Here is a 17,706-nt window from a genome sequence, read left to right on the forward strand (position 1 = left end):
CATGACCTGAGCTGAAGTCAAGGGACACTCAACCAACTGAGCCATCCACGTGCCCCTGGTTATCTTCATTTTGCCCCAAAACTTACTGGCTTAAAACATGTCATTGATGATAATGGTCTCTCTTGGTCAGGAATTCGGACCGGGCACAGGAAGAATGGCTTGTCTCTGCTCCATGATGTCAAGGGCCTCAGCTAAGAAGACTCAGCACTGGGGGGTGTCTTGACACATAGGGACTTGAATCATCTTCTTTCCGTGACTGGTGGTTGATGCTGGTTGTGGGTTGGGTCCTCACCTGAGAATGGGGAATGCATCTGCATGTGGCCTCTCCAAAGCTTGCGCTTTCTTTCAGCCTGTGGCCTCAGGACAGTTAAACTTCTCTCATGGTGTCTCAAGGCTCCATTAGGGGTGTTGTAAAGAGTGTGGTAGGAAGCTGTATGTTTGCTCACCCTGCCTTGGAAGTCAAGCTGTGTCACTTTTCCTGCATTCTGTTAGTTACAGGTAATTCACAAGGCTACCTGGATTCAAAAGGAGGGGACATAGACCTCCACTTCATGATGGGAGGAGTATCAAGGTTGGATTCTAAGAAGAGCACATAAGATGAGAGATATGGCTGTCATTATCTTGGAAGATGTAGTCTTTCACAGGCCCGGAGTTGGGGATTAGGAGATTGTGGGTGCAGTGATAGTAGTAAGTGCTGCAGGGTTGTGGCAGAGGGACTAAAGACTTCAGAACATTGGCAGGCCTGCCTAAAGAGGACAAGACTTCTGAAAGGAATTTGCCTTCATGAGTTTTCTCAGGAAGTGGATTGGACTGGCCAGTTAGAGGTATCTTAACTTCCCAGTAGAGGAAACTGAGAGTCATAGGGGCTAATGAACACTGGAGAGAGTTCGTGATAAAGCCAGACTAAAATCTGGGTATTCTGACATTTAGCCTAAGTTCACGTTGGGAAATTTCCATTTTTAGTTCTTTATGATTGTAAAGAGATTTGGCACAGGTAATAGAAGCTTTTGAGTCATGATACTTTAATTTTAAAACATTTTTTGATATTTAAAATTTTATTCCAAAACTTCTGATCTGCTGTGTTAGGTTGACAGAGGAATGGAAGTACTGAATTCTGTCATGGCGAGTTCATTTTATCTGTTGGTGTTCATTAAGAAAATGTATAAGAATTCTGTCTCCTTTGAGGTTTATATAGTAGGACCAGAAGAGAGGATTCGGCTATTCTGGTTGAACTGTTAAAACACACTTCTTTACCTTCTTGTTTATCAGGAAGCTCAGAACCTCATGGCCCTGACCAATGTGGACACCCCATTGAAAGGTGGACTTAATACCCCTTTGCATGAGAGTGACTTCTCAGGTGTGACTCCACAGCGGCAGGTTGTACAGACTCCAAACACAGTTCTTTCTACCCCATTCAGGTATTGTAAAGGAATACATCTTTATTGTTTTAGAAAAACTTCAAGGATTTGGACAACATGTTTGTTTTAGTAATGTTGACAGAGAATGGAAATAAGTATTTAACATGACTTTTTGATTTCTTCTCACTCGTGGTAGTAAATAACATAATAATACCCAGGAATTGGTTATTACTGTATGGAACTGTCTTCTTTTTTCAGAGTTTCTGATGCTATCACCTTTTTTCTGAATACATTTTATGTGATTTATTGACTTAAAATTTTTTTTTTTTAATTAAAAAAAAAAGAATCTGAAAGAGGCTCCAGGCTCTGAGCTGTCAGCACAAAGCCCAACATGTGGCTTGAATTCATGAACTGCAGGATTGTGACCTGAGCCAAAGTCAGACGCTTAACCAACTGAACCACCAGGCACCCCCATTTTATCTGCTTTAAAAGAACAAATCAGTCCATTGTTCGTTTGATCATTTGTTGAATTTTATAGAAATTGTAGTCCTTTGTATGTGTTACTATTGCTTTTCTCCCAACATTTTTTTTTTTTTTTTTTGAGAAAGAGAGAGAGATAGCAAGTGGGAGAGGGGCAGAGAGAGAGAGGAGAGAGAATCTTAAGCAGGCTCCATGCCCTTTGTGGGGCTTGATCTCATGACTGTGAGATCATGACCTGAACTGAAAACAAGAGTCAGATGCTTAACCGATTAAGCCACCCAGATGCCCCATATCCCAACATTTTATTTTGAAAATTTCTAACATTGAGAGAGGTTAAAAGAATGGGAAAGCAAACATCCATATTTCACCATCTAGATTCTACAGTTGTTAACATTTTCACATATCCATCCATCTGTCAGTCCATCTAATTATTTAGTGCTTTTCAAAATAAGTTGCAGGTTTCAGTCCGTTTCACTTCTAACACTTTCTTGTGCTTATCATTAACTAGAGTCCAGAGTTCAGTCTTTATGATTTTTTTTAAGTTACTATTTTTTAAGAGGAATTTTTTAGATAGAAACCTTGTAGAAGCAGGTCATATTAAAATGAAATTTGAGCTTTTAAGTTTGGAAATCTTTTAGGTTCGTTTTTAATTTTCAGTGTTAGGATATATCCTCGTACTGGTTATTTAGTATAGGAGTGTCTCAAACTGTTACAACTGTGCCTGACAGCAGGATCAAGAAGCATTGGCAGCCAAATCCTAATATACAACTTAACACTTTTGCAGGGCTTGTAAGAGAGCCTAATCCTTCTTTCCCTGTGTATGTCTTGTCTCTCAACTAGATTGTAAGCTCCTTGGGGGCAGGGACCCTGTCTTTTGATAACACCTCATCTCACCTTTGGGAACATCTGCCTGGCAGATCACTTGTCTGGAACAGAGCTAAGGTATAGGAAGTAAGCACCCACCCAACCAAGCAACCAACCAAAAACAGGCTTTGAACAACTAAGATATCAGTTGCAAAGTCTGTGGATTTTATTTATTGCTAAGAGAGTCTCAGCCCTCACTCAGAACTGTTCATATGTAGACATGGTATTCAGTTTCCAAACAGAACGTAAAGGAGGAACCGCTGAAGTGAATGCATACCTATGATAGTGGTGTTCTAGCCAGCAGCTACTGGTGGTGAGGGGCAAATGATAAGATGAAGACACTATTGTGAACTTACAAACAATTTCCTAGGGGTCTTTGAGCATTATGGCTGCCCTCTGCCCATGGTATGTTCTTAGCCACCCCACAATGCATCAAGAAGAGGTTGAAATAATGTTTGGTGGGCCTAGTTTAGCAAGGCAAGAAAATGTCAAATGTAATAACTTTACTTGAAGTCATTAAAATAAAAATACTGTGTGTAAATACTAAGCTAGTTGAACTAAACTTGTACTCCAGCATAGAGATCTCACTTAAAACCAGGTAGGAAGACAGATATTCTGCAATCTTAGTTTCTTTCATGCTTTCTTTGTAAAATAATTTATGTGAAAAATATTTGGAAGCACGATCCAGATAAAATTGGCACTTTTATTAATTGGAATTTCTGTCTTTCTAGGACTCCTTCTCATGGATCTGAAGGGTTGACTCCCCGCAGTGGGACAACTCCCAAACCAGTTATTAACTCCACCCCGGGTAGAACTCCTCTTCGAGACAAGTTAAACATTAATCCCGAGGATGGAATGGCAGACTACAGTGATCCCTCTTATGTGAAGCAGATGGTACATGTCAAATCCCTTTAATATTCTTTTTTTTTTTTTAAACTGTTCTATCTCATGGACGTTGTATTAAAATATTTTCCCTTGTTGGTGCATATTACATATACTTTAAGATAACTGTACACCTATGGATTCCAGAAAAGGAAAATGATTTATAGAACTTGAGAAGGAGAACCTTTTGGTTTCCTAAGCCTACTTACTCTTTTTTTTTTTTTTTAATTTAAAACATTAAAAAAATATATATTTATTTATTTTTGACAGAGAGAGAGGGAGCATGTGAGTAAGGGAGGGGCAGAGAGAGAGGGAGACACAGAATCCAAAGTAAGCTCCAGGCTCTGAGCTGTCTGCACAGAGCCTGATGCTGGCTTGAACTCACGAACCATGAGATCATGACCTGAGCTGAAGTTGGACGCTTAACTGACTGAGCCACCCAGGTATCCCGAGTTTAGAATTTTTTTAATGCCCAGCTTGATATCAAGTAATGTCAACTGTGAATGGCTACATAATAGCTAAACAAATGAATTTAATGTGTGCAGAGCGCTGATTTGGAGACTTCAGAGGATCTAAAGTTGAGTAAAGATGTCCTTTGTCTTAAGGAAGTTTATACTCTGGAGAGATTGACAATGCTAAACCAAGTCCACAAATAATTGTAACGTAAGAACAAAATAAGCTTTCTGTGTAAAACCAACATGCTTGGGGGGGCCAAAGACGGAAATAATCACATTTGTTGGGTGGGTACTAGGAAAACCTTCGTTGAGGTATGCTCAGAAGGAGAGGTGGGGGCTATCTCAGATAGAGGCCACAAAATGAATAAGCATGGAGTGTATTTTGGACATAGCAGGTCATCTGGTTGGGCCTCACACCTACCATACGTGTAATGGAGCTATGGGGAATAAAAGGTAAGCCAAGGATGTACTGGGGAAAACTTTGGGTACCAGGCAGTTTCTTTTGGGAAGTGTGGACTGTATTCTTTGGTCATCATATGATCTAGTCACTTCTTCCTTTCTTATTCTTTTTTTAATTAATTTGTTTTTAAGTAAATTTTACCCTCAGTGTGGGGTTTGAACTCAAAACCCCAAGATCGAGAATCACATGCTCTATTGACTGAGCCAACCAGGCACCCCATGATTTGGTAATTTCTGTTAAAAATAAACACACACAAAAACTCAGGCATCTTTTCAAATTAGATTTTATTAGTCCAAGAACAAATTGACTTCTGAATTTGTTCTTTCATTTGCTATTAAATTTCATGGTCAGAAATGTATTCCTTAAATGGAAATTCTAAAGGATTTTTTTCTGCCCTGCAGAGATAATTCCCAAACCTTCTATTAGAATATCCGAGAGTAACTTTACGGATCACAAATCAGAGTTTTTGATCTTAATTTAGAGAAGAAACTGAGATAGAAATCAAACAAACTTGTCTCAGCTCTGAAATTAGGGATCATTTTTCTAGAATTAAAATTAGGCTAATTATTGTTTAGAAACTCTTTTTTTTTTTTTTTTAATTTTTTTTTTTTTTTAACGTTTTTATTTATTTTTGGGACAGAGAGAGACAGAGCATGAACGGGGGAGGGGCAGAGATAGAGGGAGACACAGAATCGGAAACAGGCTCCAGGCTCTGAGCCATCAGCCCAGAGCCTGACGCGGGGCTCGAACTCATGGACCGCGAGATCGTGACCTGGCTGAAGTCGGACACTTAACCGACTGCGCCACCCAGGCACCCCTAGAAACTCTTAAGAATGGAGGTTGAATACTTAAGATGTATGAATTGAGAAGATCAATTTTTTTTCTACAGGAAAGAGAATCTCGTGAGCATCTCCGTTTAGGATTGTTGGGCCTCCCTGCCCCTAAGAATGACTTTGAGATTGTTCTGCCAGAAAATGCTGAGAAGGAGCTGGAAGACCGTGAAATAGATGATACTTACATTGAAGATGCTGCTGATGTGGATGCACGAAAGCAGGTGGGTAATTGTGCTAGAAAAGAAGTGTGAAGTCGCTGACTGTGTCAGTAGGCTGAAAGAATGAAGAATGGTCATTAAATGTGTCCATATTTAAAAGTTTTTTCAATATCTGAAAAAGGAAATTACCCTAAATTGCTTAACATAGTTAATAATATGTACTCATGTAATTAATAATATACAAGAATATCTTGATAGGCAGTCTTAAAATGTGTGTATGTATATGTGTATGTACATAATTTAAATACTTCCGGTCAAATTTATTATGCTTCTTTAAAATACACATAAATGTTCTTTTAGACATTGCTTTTCACTCTAGCCAGGAAAAGGTGTTATTGATCAGTCTTAAAAACAAGTGCATGTTCAGTGCACAGAGCCCAAATTAGGATTCAGTCTCGTGAACTGTGAGATCGTGACCTGAGCCAAAATCAGGAGTCGGATGCTTAATTGAGCTACCCAGGCACGCCTAGGATAATTTTAGAAATGGAATTTCATGGGACTCGGGTGTGAATAGCATCAATGTAAACGTATTTCAGAGAGAAGTCAACATGAATGTGCTTTTTATTTTTTATTTATTTTTTAATTTTTTTTAATGTTTATTTATTTTTGAGACAGAGAGACAGAGCATGAACAGGGGAGGGTCAGAGAGAGAGGGAGACACAGAATCCGAAGCAGGCTCCAGGCTCTGAGCTGTCAGCACAGAGCCCGACGCGGGGCTTGAACTCACGGACCATGAGATTATGACCTGAGCTGAAGTCGGACGCTTAACTGACTGAGCCACCCAGGTGCCCCTGAATGTGCTTTTTAGTTGGTAGTACAGGATAATACTTTATTTTTTAAGTTAATTTATTTTGAGACAGAGAGAGAGAGATGGGGAGAGAGAACCTCAAAGGAAGCTCTGCACTGTGAGCACAGAGCCCAGTGCAGGGCTTGAACTCATGAACCATGAGATCATGACCTGAAGTGAAATCAAGAGTTGGATACTTAACACACTGAACCACCCACGTGCCCCCAGGATATTACTTTTTATGTTTAGTTTTCTTAGTTACTTTGCCTTACATTTACTCTCAGAAATGCCTTGAAATTCTAATATGTTAACTTACATTATTCGTGATTTAAGAATCAGGAAACAACAGATTGGCTAGTTTTTTAAATTAAAAATCAGTAGCTTTGGGGGTGGAAGTGAGGGTTGTGTTGCAGGAGGAACAAATAAGAGTCCCTTCTAAGTTTAGGATTCCAATTGATTATTTAAATTTTTAAATTTTATTTTAATTCCAATTTAGTTAATATACAATGTGATATTAGTTTCAGGTGTACAGTATAGCGTTTCAACAATTCCATACTTCACCCAGTGCTCATCACGACTAGTACATTCTTTAATCCCCATCACCTATTTCACCCATCCCCCCCCACCCACCTCCTCTGTGGTAACCATCAGTTCTCTATAGTTAAGAGTCTGTTTCTTGGTTTGTCTCTCTTTTTTTTTTTCTTTTGCTGGTTTGTTTTGTTTCTTACATTCTACATATGAGTGAAATTTTATGGTATTTGTCTTTCTCTGACTATTTCACTTAGCATTGCACTCTCTAGCTCCGTCCATGTCGTTGCAAATGGCAAGATTTCATTCCTTTTCATGGTGGAGTAATATTCCATGTATATATATGTGTGTGTGTGTGTGTGTGTGTGTGTGTGTGTGTGTGTGTGTGTGTGTGTGTGTGTGTATGTATTACATCTTCATTATCTTTATAGGTATATACATATACGCACATATACACACCACAACTTCTTTATCTATTCATCAATCCATTGACATTTGGGCTGCTTCTGTAGTTTGGCTCTTATAAATCATGTTGCTCTAAACATAAAGGTGCATGTCCCTTTGAATTAGTGTTTTTGTATTTTTTGGGTAAATGCCCCATAGTGTGATTCTGGATTGTAGGGTAGTTCTATTTTTAACTTTTTGAGGAACCTCCATACTGTTTTTCTCAGTGACTGTATCAGTTTGCATGCCTACCACCGGTGCTCAAGGGTTCCTTTTTCTTCACATCCTCGCCAATACTTGTTCTTTCTTGTGTTTTTGATTTTAGCCATTCTGACAGGTATGAAGTGATATCTCATTGTAGTTTTGATTCGTATTTCCCTGATGATGAGAGATGTTGAGCATCTTTTCATGTGTCCAGTAGCCATCTTGATGTCTTCTTGGAGAGTGTCTGTTCATGTCTTTTGCCCACTTTGTAACTGAGTATTTGTTTTCTCGTGTTGGGATGTATAAGTTCTTTATATATTTGGGATACTAACCTTTTCTTGGATATGTTGTATACAAATATCTTTTCTCATTCAACAGGTTGTCTTTTGTTGATTATTTTCTTCATTGTGCTTTTTATTTTGATGTAATTCCCATAGTTTATTTTTGCTTTTATATCCCTTGCCTCTGGAGACATATCTAGAAAAATGTTGCTACAGCTGGTGTCAGGGACATTCCTGCCTATGCTCTCTTCTAGGATTTTTATTAGAATTCCAAATTAAACAAGAAAAGAATGATTATCTGATGGATGGAGCCACATAAACTTGGAGAATGCTCTAGTAGCTGTTGGCAGTTCTTAGTTTGTATTGTAATGAGAGAATAGACTGATTTCTGTTGCCTTATATTACCTTTCTACAAACTTACACAGACTTCGACAGCTTTAACTCTTGAACATACATGTTCTTATACATGTTTTCAACTTTATTGAAATGTGGCAAATACCATATAGCTGTAATAATGGATATAAAAATAATTTTTTTAGGCTATCCGAGAGGCAGAGCGTGTAAAGGAAATGAAGCGAATGCACAAAGCTGTCCAGAAAGATCTGCCAAGACCATCAGAAGTAAGTATTAGAATTTCTGGCTTAGGAAGTTTTGAGTTTCTTCTTATGTGATTGATGCTTTTATATCATTCATAAAGTTTGTGAAACAAAATATTATATTCTTTCTGGAATATAGTAAAGCACTTCCCAGATATAATGTAAAATGTTTTGCTGGTACAAATAAGACCTTAGAAGGAAAGCAAAATTCTTTTGAAAATGTAAAACTACTATTTAATTCATGCTAGAACAAGTAATAACATCAGCATTGGAGTGATAATGTTTGGTAATTGTACTTGTCTTAAAATTTTAGGTAAATGAAACTATTCTAAGACCCTTAAATGTAGAACCACCTCTAACAGATTTACAAAAAAGTGAAGAACTAATCAAAAAAGAAATGATCACAATGCTTCATTATGACCTTCTACATCACCCTTATGAACCATCTGGAAATAAAAAAGGAAAAACTGTAGGATTTGGTACTAATAATTCAGAGCACATTGCCTATCTGGAGCATAACCCTTACGAAAAATTCTCCAAAGAAGAGCTGAAAAAGGTATCATTGATTATAAAGTATTCATTAAATACTGTGTATCATGGACAAATGCTGTCTTTTCTCATTCTGATATTTATAAACAAGTGAATTTCATGATTAGGAGATAAATGTTCATAGTAAGTGTTATGAAGAAGACCTACTTAATCACCCCCCCCCCCCCCCCCTTTCATTCAGTGACAGACCTTTTCCAGGTAAACACTGGCTTAGGTGGCAAGGTGTTTTGTTTCATGGGTGTATGCCTCATGGACAGTTGCTGCAAATTGCTATTTTCTGTGTTTAACTCTGCTACTTCTGAGTTGAATTGAATACCTTTAATACCTAAACCTCATTTATTTAGATTAATATGAAAAAGCAGGCATGCGTAAAAAACGTTTTTTTCACCTATTCAAAGAAAAGAAATACGGTTTACTGAATCTTTTTCCCTTAAATCATTTCCCACTATCTTTTAAAAAGATAAGGAAATGCAGGAACATTTTCTTGTATAAAGTCTGTCCTGCCTCCTCCTCCGTATGCATTGATTTTTCTGTTCTGACAGAGCAAACAGCTGTGATTGCAAATAGAAATCTGTTCCATGGTATGAGAATACAGTTGGTGTCATGGTTGGAAGCAGAGTGGTCATTAGCTTTAGTCTTATTTCTTTAGTCCTTAGCCCTGAGGGGCAGTTATAGACTTGTTGATTGGAATGGGTTATTGAATACTTGGGGAGAGAATCCCTACAATATATATATATTTTTTTTTCTGTCTTCTCTCCTGCTCTTTACCTGTATTTTTTTCTTGCTTTCTATTTTCCTTTTTGCAAAAGTAATACGTGTTTATTGAAGGATTTTTAGAAATTAGAGAAAGGAAGGACAGTTTGCCCCTGATTTCTGAGTAACCTTGAATTACTCTTAGTAAGTATGATAGGAAACTGACATCTGTTGAATGCTTATGCTTGTGGCAGGCACATTTTACCATTGGACTGGGGTTGAGAATTACACCCTGAACTCCATACTTGAACAGTCTCCTCTTTTTAAAGTGAAAATAGGGGAAGATGGGATTTGAGAAATTTACTGTGTGTATGGACACCTGAAATAAGGATCACATTGTTACGTGACAGAAGGTTCTGTGGGGAATCGATTCTAATAAAACTTTTAAAAATAATAGTTGTAGGTAGTGCTTTAGAATTATTGGAAACCATTACAAAGTAGTTTGAATTTTTTCTTTTTAAGTTTATTTTGAGAGAGAGGGTGAGTAGGGGAGGGGCAGAGAGGAGAGAAAGAGAGAGAGAATCCCAGGCAGCCTCTGCTGTCAGTGTGCAGCCCTATGCAGGGCTCAAACCCATGAACCATGAGTGAGATCATGACCTGAGCTGAAATCAAGAGTTGGGTGCTTAACTGACTGAGCCACCCGTGCAGCCCTAGTTTGTTTTTTTTTTTTTTTTTTTTTTTTAGTTTAAATATTCTTTCATATTTTATTGTATGTATTTATATTCTTCTCTGTTCCAAAATGAATTTGAAACAGCATTTACTTAGCGAGCAGATTCTCTATGGGCAGTTTAAAGATAAATTAGTAGGGCGCCTGGGTGGCTCAGTTGGTTGAGCGTCCGACTTCACCTCAGGTCATGATTTTGCGTCTGTGAGTTCGAGCCCCGCGTCGGGCTCTGTGCTGACAGCTCAGAGCCTGGAGCCTGTTTCAGATTCTGTGTTTCCCTCTCTCTCTGCCCGTCCCTCTGTTCGTGTTCTGTCTCTCTATCAAAAATAAATAAACATAAAAAAAAAATTTAAAGATAACTTAGTACTACTGTCTTCTAATAATCATAAGAGCTGAATTTGTAAATTTTTACTGTGTACAGTTTTGGAGTGAAACACCATTTCTGTTACTATGAAATGTTGGGTTTTCATTAAGTGTGTTAAAATTGGTTTGTTTTTGTTATTTTCTCAGAGATGTTGTTTAAAAGTATCCGTTCTTTATCTTCTATAGACATGATTTTCCGTTGTTTTAAGTTTTTGTATTTGATTTTATTATATATTTTGGTCTTTGATGTACTGGAATGATCGAAAGCTTTCTTTAAGGCACAAAACGATAGCTGTCAGTTTTGAGCCAGGATGCAAAGGGCTGGAAAAAGTTGATGTGGTATGCTTGTGGAGTCCTTGGGTCTCGAGTTGGGCCACACTCTGTGTGTATGTTTTATCATTTAATTCTGATAACAAACATGTCAGGTGGGTATTACCCTCATTTTACAGATGAGAAATGGGCTCAGGGATGTTAAGCAAGTTCAGACAGCTACTTAAATGGTAAAGGTATGATATGTACCCAGGCCTGTCCAACTTTATCTCTCCTCATTCTGTCATCTTAAACTCTCTTTAGTAAAGTAAAAGCTGGTGTGTGAGCCATTATTATTTGATCTGTGCCCCCATCTCATTCTTTGGCAATGTCAGGGGCATCTCTTCAGATGAGAAAAAAGGCATGTATCAGAAGCAATAAATGCCTGGCTCCCCTTCATAATTCTGTGAAGTCTGAAGTGTATGGAGGAATTGGTAGAGTGGAAGGAGCACACCCAAGCGAAGGTACCATTCAGCTTGGGGCATGATCCTGTCTTGCCTTTACTAGTGTGATGTGTTTTTGAAAAATTGCTTAATCTTTCTGAGCCTTAGTTTCATCATCTTTAATAAGAGAGTAATACCAGCTACTTTGTAATGTGTTAATGGTGTTTGGAGGTAATGTAGATAAAATTTTTAAATTGAGTTCTCGGCATAGAGTAGATGTCCAAGAAATGGTAGCTACTGTTAATAATAGAGTGAAGGCAAAGATGTTTATTGGTAATATATGGAAGCTTGACTTTCAAATCAGTCTGCGTCAACTTACTGGCTTCTTAATTCATTTTGTTTAGATATTGTTCCCCCCCTTCCAAAACGAAAAACAAAAAAAAAAACAGTCAACCACAACACCTTGCCTTTACCCAAAGAAAGAGGAAAAATTAGTTTTTTAAAGTTCTCTCTTGATAGCAAGTAATTCTGGTACCCAAGCTTACTGAAATTATTACTGTACACAGGCCCAGGATGTTTTGGTACAGGAGATGGAAGTGGTGAAACAAGGTATGAGCCACGGAGAACTCTCAAGTGAAGCTTATAACCAGGTGTGGGAAGAATGCTACAGTCAAGTTTTGTATCTTCCTGGGCAGAGCCGCTACACACGGGCCAACTTAGCTAGCAAAAAGGACAGAATCGAGTCACTTGAAAAGAGGCTTGAGGTTGGTATCCTTTTAAAATTCTAATTTAAATGTGCCCTGATTGAGACAATGGACCAAGTAATAACCACTGGAGACAATTACAGAAAAATAGACCTGAGGTAGTTACTGGTTTTGCAATTCTTGCCTTTTTTTTTTTTTTTTTTTAAAGCCTATTTCTTTTGTTTAGTGATGTCTACACTCAGTATGGGGCTCAAACTCATGACCCCATGATCAACAGTTGCATGCTCTTCTGACTGAGCCAGCCGAGTGCCCCTTGCTTTTGCAGCTCTGGAGGGAAAACTGTACTAAAGTGTTTGGTCTTGTTTGGCTTTCATTAATTTTTCAGAATTGCTGGCCTTTATGATAAAGAATGGTGCCCTCCAGGTTGATCACAGGTCAAACAGGACCTTTTAAATGTGGGAGCAAGGAAGACAAGAAGTTAGCACTGGTCACCCAGAACAATGTCCATCAATGCTAGAATAGCTTGTTTTCTGTAAAGAAGGATCTCAGTGGTACCAAGGAGCTTTTTTTTCTGGAGCCAAGAGAGCACATTCATGTAACTTTGGTTCCTTTCTGTTCATTCTCTGATTCCTTTGGGTTTGTTAGAGAGAGAGCACCGAGCTGGATTATCTTAGATAATGGCTTCTGTGATTTTTTTCACATCTGAGGAAATGTTGAAATGTACTAGATGGGAGTTTCATGGCACATGGTTTCTTAATATAGTCTGCAGGTTTTGAATTCCAGAATCTGTGTAGGGATTTGGCCAATGGCATGTAAATTGTGGTTCATGGACCACTGGGCTGTCTTGTGGATTTTTCAAGGTGGTCTTCAGGGATGTTTCTGAGGCTAGGGTAGGGTGGGGAGAAAAGGGTGCTTCAGGCAGTCACATGCAGAAATGGCCTCAATTTCCTCCTTTGTGATTACTAATTTCTCTTTACAGAAAGCAAATTGGAAAATATTTTTATTTAGAGTTAAAAATAGTAGTACCACTTGGAGTGGTTGGTATCATGTGGGGCTAGGGAAATGAACAGGAAAAAGAGTTCTTGTAATATGAAATTATTCTAAGTCTTAATTTTACTTTGAAGACTACACATACAGGCATCTGGTGGTTAATGCCTTTGAGCCTCTTTTATCTCTTAGTGGGAAATTAGTTTCTCTTTGAAGTAATTCTCATCGTGGGTGAAATCTTTGCAGCCCAGTTGCTGCTTGTTATTCCGTTGTACCGCTAACTTCCAGCAGGGTGTGCTGTTGTTCTGTGTTTTAATTTGGGCTTTAAAGTCAGGGAAAGTAGAACATCAGTGGGCACATTTTGAGTTACATTTTCTGTTGTGTTGGCTTCGTTTATTTATAAGTGGTAGTTAGCAGTGTAATCCTGATCTAAGGTCAGCATTGTAATTGATTAGAAAGCTATTTGGAAAGCTTTCTTGTAACCTTTATATATAAATACTTTGGTCTCTCACTTAGTTTGAAAATCTTCTCATTTGAGGTGGGTAAACGTTTTCTGCCCCACGTGGTAAGGACATTTTGTGCTCTTTAAAATATAAAAAGAGTTTTTCCCTAAATCTCATTTACTTTGCTGAGGCACTAACTTTCGTGACAGCAAATAAATGTGTCACGAAGTGAGTGGTGCCATAAAGTACAGTAATTTTTATTTTTATGTTGAATTGGTCTTGTGAGTTTTGAAGGGAAAAATACAGAAAGAACCACTGCCGTTCTTTTGGAGATTTATTTGGGTCGTTTATGAGCAACCATTAAAAACATGTGGCTCTCTTTGTTCAGTTCAGTACCAGGAACTGAAATCTTCCGTTGAACTATTTTTGTTGAAGGATTGGTGATTTTGGAAGAATATTCATAAAACAGTCTGAAGTAATTTTTCTTTTCTTGACTTCTGGATAACTTACTTTATTGTTTACCCAGCTAGTTACTTTTAAAGAATATGTAATCAAATCCTTTAATTTAGTAAACTACACTTATTTCAAATGAAAGTTCATTAAATCTTTAAAAAGAAGAAAAGAGACTCAAAAACCCAAATAAACAACTCCCCCATTTTATTTGTATCCGTCCCTAATTCAGAACTAGGCTTGTGTTAGCTTATTTTAGTTTTTGAAGACACAATTCTCCTGGTTTGAAATACATAAATATTTTATTTCAATTGTGGTAATTCTTTCATCATTTCAGTTGATTGCTAAATTATAAACACTATTCAAAGTTTGTTGTGGGGAAGGAACTCCAGTTGTATTATATAAACTAAATGCTATACTTAAATTATTCTTTCCACTCTTAGGTTCAGGGAGATATGCCTTTCTGTGCAAGCACAATACACCATGGCTGCCAGTGTGTTTGATTTTTGCTGTCATGAACTTTGGAACAGCGAATCTAAATTATGGCCCTATCACAGTGTATCAAGCAAGATGAAATCCAGCTTTGTCGTGGTTGGTGTCTCCTAAATGGATTAAAAAATATGCCCTGAGGTTTATATTGGAGCTGGGTCTTTGAGCCATTACTCATGATTAGTATTTGAAATGCAGAATTTAAATGAAAATCCTTAGGATACTCACTTAAAACTAATGGAACCATCTCAGATTTTATGTAGAATGTGGTGGGTGGTGTAAGGAGTCTGTTAAATAAATGGAATCAGAAAGTAGTCACAGGTCAGAAGTAAGTGGGAAAGACTTCTGAGTTGTAACCAAGTTCATGTGTTTTATTCTGCTTTGGAGGCAGAATTAATTTTAGAACTGTGCCATACATTTGTGTGTCAAACAAGGCAGCAGCAGCAGCAAACAGAAATGATAACTAATATCAGAAAAGGAAAAGTTAGAAAGCATAGCATGTCGAGGCCATTTAGATACAGTATTTTATTAGCTTCTGAGGGCATTATGGGTGTGTGGTGGGAGAGCAGAGTGATCGCTATCTGTAGTGATGCCCCAGATATTTAAAAAAAATGGTTAATTTCTGCTCACTGTTATATGTATATTTTTAAAGAAGGATGCCTAAAATAGTAGGAAAATTTTGTATCAAATGGTAAAAAATGAAGGGACTTTATAGTCCTTGATGTGATCGTATGTTCAGTGACTATTACTGAGCATCTAATATGTGCCAGCCGTTGTTCTAGCACCTGGGAGCGTAGCAGGAACAACGCGGACAAGCTCTATGCTCTTGTGGGCATCAGTTATCTGGAAAATGCTTCATGTGGAGGAGAACCTCATTTTCTGATGATGCCAGATAAATGAGTCATTACTGTATTTGGGAAGTGCAAATAGAATTTGAAGTGTTCTAATTTGTTTCCACTTTAAGTGGAAATAGGAAATCGTCTGAAGACATAATTATTTTGAGTGAAATAATTTCCAGGAGGTGCAAAAGTGAAAAGAGAAGTCTGAATTTAGGCCTGCTATTAAATTTAATAGTATTTGAAATAGTATCTAAACTGCGTTGAGGAAGTTTGGCTGAAAAGTAGATTTTGTCATGTTAGCTATAAAAATGGAAAGGCTTTCCTTAGAGGTGGAAACTAGGTCCAGAAGTAATACTTCTCTCTGTATTTTACTGGCACAGTCAACTTAGTCAAGAAATATTATGTAACATCGACTTCTTGGAAATAAAGTAACTTGAAAAACACAGATAACACGTCTTTCTCAGTGTACTTGTAGAACTCTTAGCAGCACCCCTGACTTTACTGAATGGTTATATTTCAGCAAAATTGGCTGTACAATGGATCATATTTTCTCAGTGACTTTATTTATAAAGTCAGATATTTTTACATAGGAAAAAATTCCCTTAATACTTTAAAGAGTGAAAATTTAGGGTAAGGATCAAGTTGTTGGGCAAATCTGGATGGAGGACTGTATGTTGAAGTAACTCGGCAGGTTTATGTTCTCTTGTGCGTGTGGGGGAGGGGTGACATGGGGCACAGGAGAGAAGTTTCTGGTACTCTGGAATGCTCCCTTTCTCAAATTCTGCTCTGTGCTTTGACCCTTAAGGGCACTGGCAGATTTCTTGCTTTTTCTATCAAGAAGAGCTGGACCAGAGATCTCCTTGGTACAGTCGTGTTGCTTCTGTTATGCCTCAACGTTGAGTTGAATTTCTTTCATGCAGTTTATGTGTTTCATTTCCTAGCTCATGCAGATGTCAGGTGCTCTTGGTATTGCTTTGTTGGTACATTACTGTTCTCGGAAAGGTTTTTGGTAAGGTTTTTTGCCTTACTGTTTAGCTTGCTTTGCCGGGATGCAGTCTGGTGGATGCTAACTCTGGTAGATGCAAGCAATAATCACATGCTTGGACCTGCATCTCGTCAGTGTGGAGAAGGTTCACTGATACGATTTAATGCTAGCGAGTAGTATAGAGATGAAAGGAAAGGCACTGCTGGGCTCTTGTTGTTTGCAAACATTTTGGTGGTTGAACCACATCGTTACTACCATAGGATCATATTGCTAAACGATGGACTAGGAAGTGGAGCTGCCATCAACTATGTATTTATTTTGGGTATCCTTAAACCTGTTTTTCCAGTGGTGTAAAGTTATATTCTGGGCCTCCAAGCAAGAGTTTCACTGAGGGATGCTCTTAATGTTTCTGAACCTCACTGTAACAGACTTTAACTGAAGACAGTATTGGAGACCCAAGGATAATGTGTTTATTTTGGAATTACTTAAGCTTAGTAACCTTAACAAACTTAGTGAGTTTGAGAGTAACAATTACACTTTTATAAGTCCCATACAGCCCCCTTTTGTAATGACCCGAGGAAACACTTATGGTTCCACTGATTCATCTCCTGGGGACCATCAGTTTTCCATTGGTCTCTGGCCAGCCTTTTTTAGACAGTTTCTCTTCTATGCATTTAAAAAATAACATTTGTGGACGTTTTTCTAAAAATAATACCTGTACTTTGTAGAAAATTTAAAAAGAAATTAAAAAACAATTTGAAAAGAAGCCTACCATCCAAACATAATCGCCTTATACATTTTGAGGGATATGTATGTGTGTGTATATCTATTAATATATATGTGTGTGTGTATAATTAAATGTAGAAAAAAATTACTGTATGCATCTGTGTGTGGATGAAAGGAGGAAGATGTTTAAAACTGAATTGGAATCATCATATACTACTTTGTAGATTTAATAACATATTACAAATACCATTTTAAAAAGACCTGATCACTTGCTCTCATTTATAGAGTTGTGGCAAAGATCTGGTTTGGTGAAATCCCCAATTATGCTATATTCTGCCCAACTTCTTGAGAAGTTGTTAAATAACATTTTTTTTCCCTGTAAATTTTTTCTGAGAAATGTTTGTGTTCTTATAATTTTATAGCTTGTTAAGAATAGAAGAGTTAGGAATTTAAAAGGATAAGCTGAGGAAAGTCAAAGCTTTTCTCAAGTGGCAAATAAAACTCTTGTAGGTTAATGTCTCAATCAGGGAAAGAGTGATGGGCAGATCCATTAATTAAGATCTTGTTTACATGTGTCTAGAATAACTTGTTTTTTCAGGGAACTGTCTGATGGCATTAAGCCATTCAGTCCCACAGCTTGAATTTCTTCAGGCATGTTTGCATTTCACGGGC

General features: G+C 37.7%; 1 protein-coding gene across 2 annotated transcripts in view; it reads left to right on the forward strand.

Annotated features, from left to right (window-relative positions):
* The window catches only part of CDC5L (cell division cycle 5 like), a 47,022-nt gene that overhangs the window by 21,403 nt on the left and 7,913 nt on the right, over window positions 1-17,706 (forward strand). Inside the window, exons 9-15 of one of the 2 annotated variants that reach the window (XR_006298942.1) lie at window positions 1,270-1,418; window positions 3,434-3,596; window positions 5,389-5,553; window positions 8,334-8,414; window positions 8,704-8,946; window positions 11,978-12,175; window positions 14,439-14,586. Coding sequence is in view for 1 of the 2 variants with exons in the window: in XM_043591568.1 (XP_043447503.1) it covers window positions 1,270-1,418; window positions 3,434-3,596; window positions 5,389-5,553; window positions 8,334-8,414; window positions 8,704-8,946; window positions 11,978-12,175 (999 nt within the window). In the remaining variant the exon portion in view is untranslated. The remainder of the gene's footprint in view (window positions 1-1,269; window positions 1,419-3,433; window positions 3,597-5,388; window positions 5,554-8,333; window positions 8,415-8,703; window positions 8,947-11,977; window positions 12,176-14,438; window positions 14,587-17,706) is intronic. The other variant, XM_043591568.1, reaches the window with a different exon arrangement.

This window comes from Prionailurus bengalensis, chromosome B2, assembly GCF_016509475.1.
Source record: "Prionailurus bengalensis isolate Pbe53 chromosome B2, Fcat_Pben_1.1_paternal_pri, whole genome shotgun sequence".
Lineage (NCBI taxonomy): Eukaryota > Metazoa > Chordata > Mammalia > Carnivora > Felidae > Prionailurus > Prionailurus bengalensis.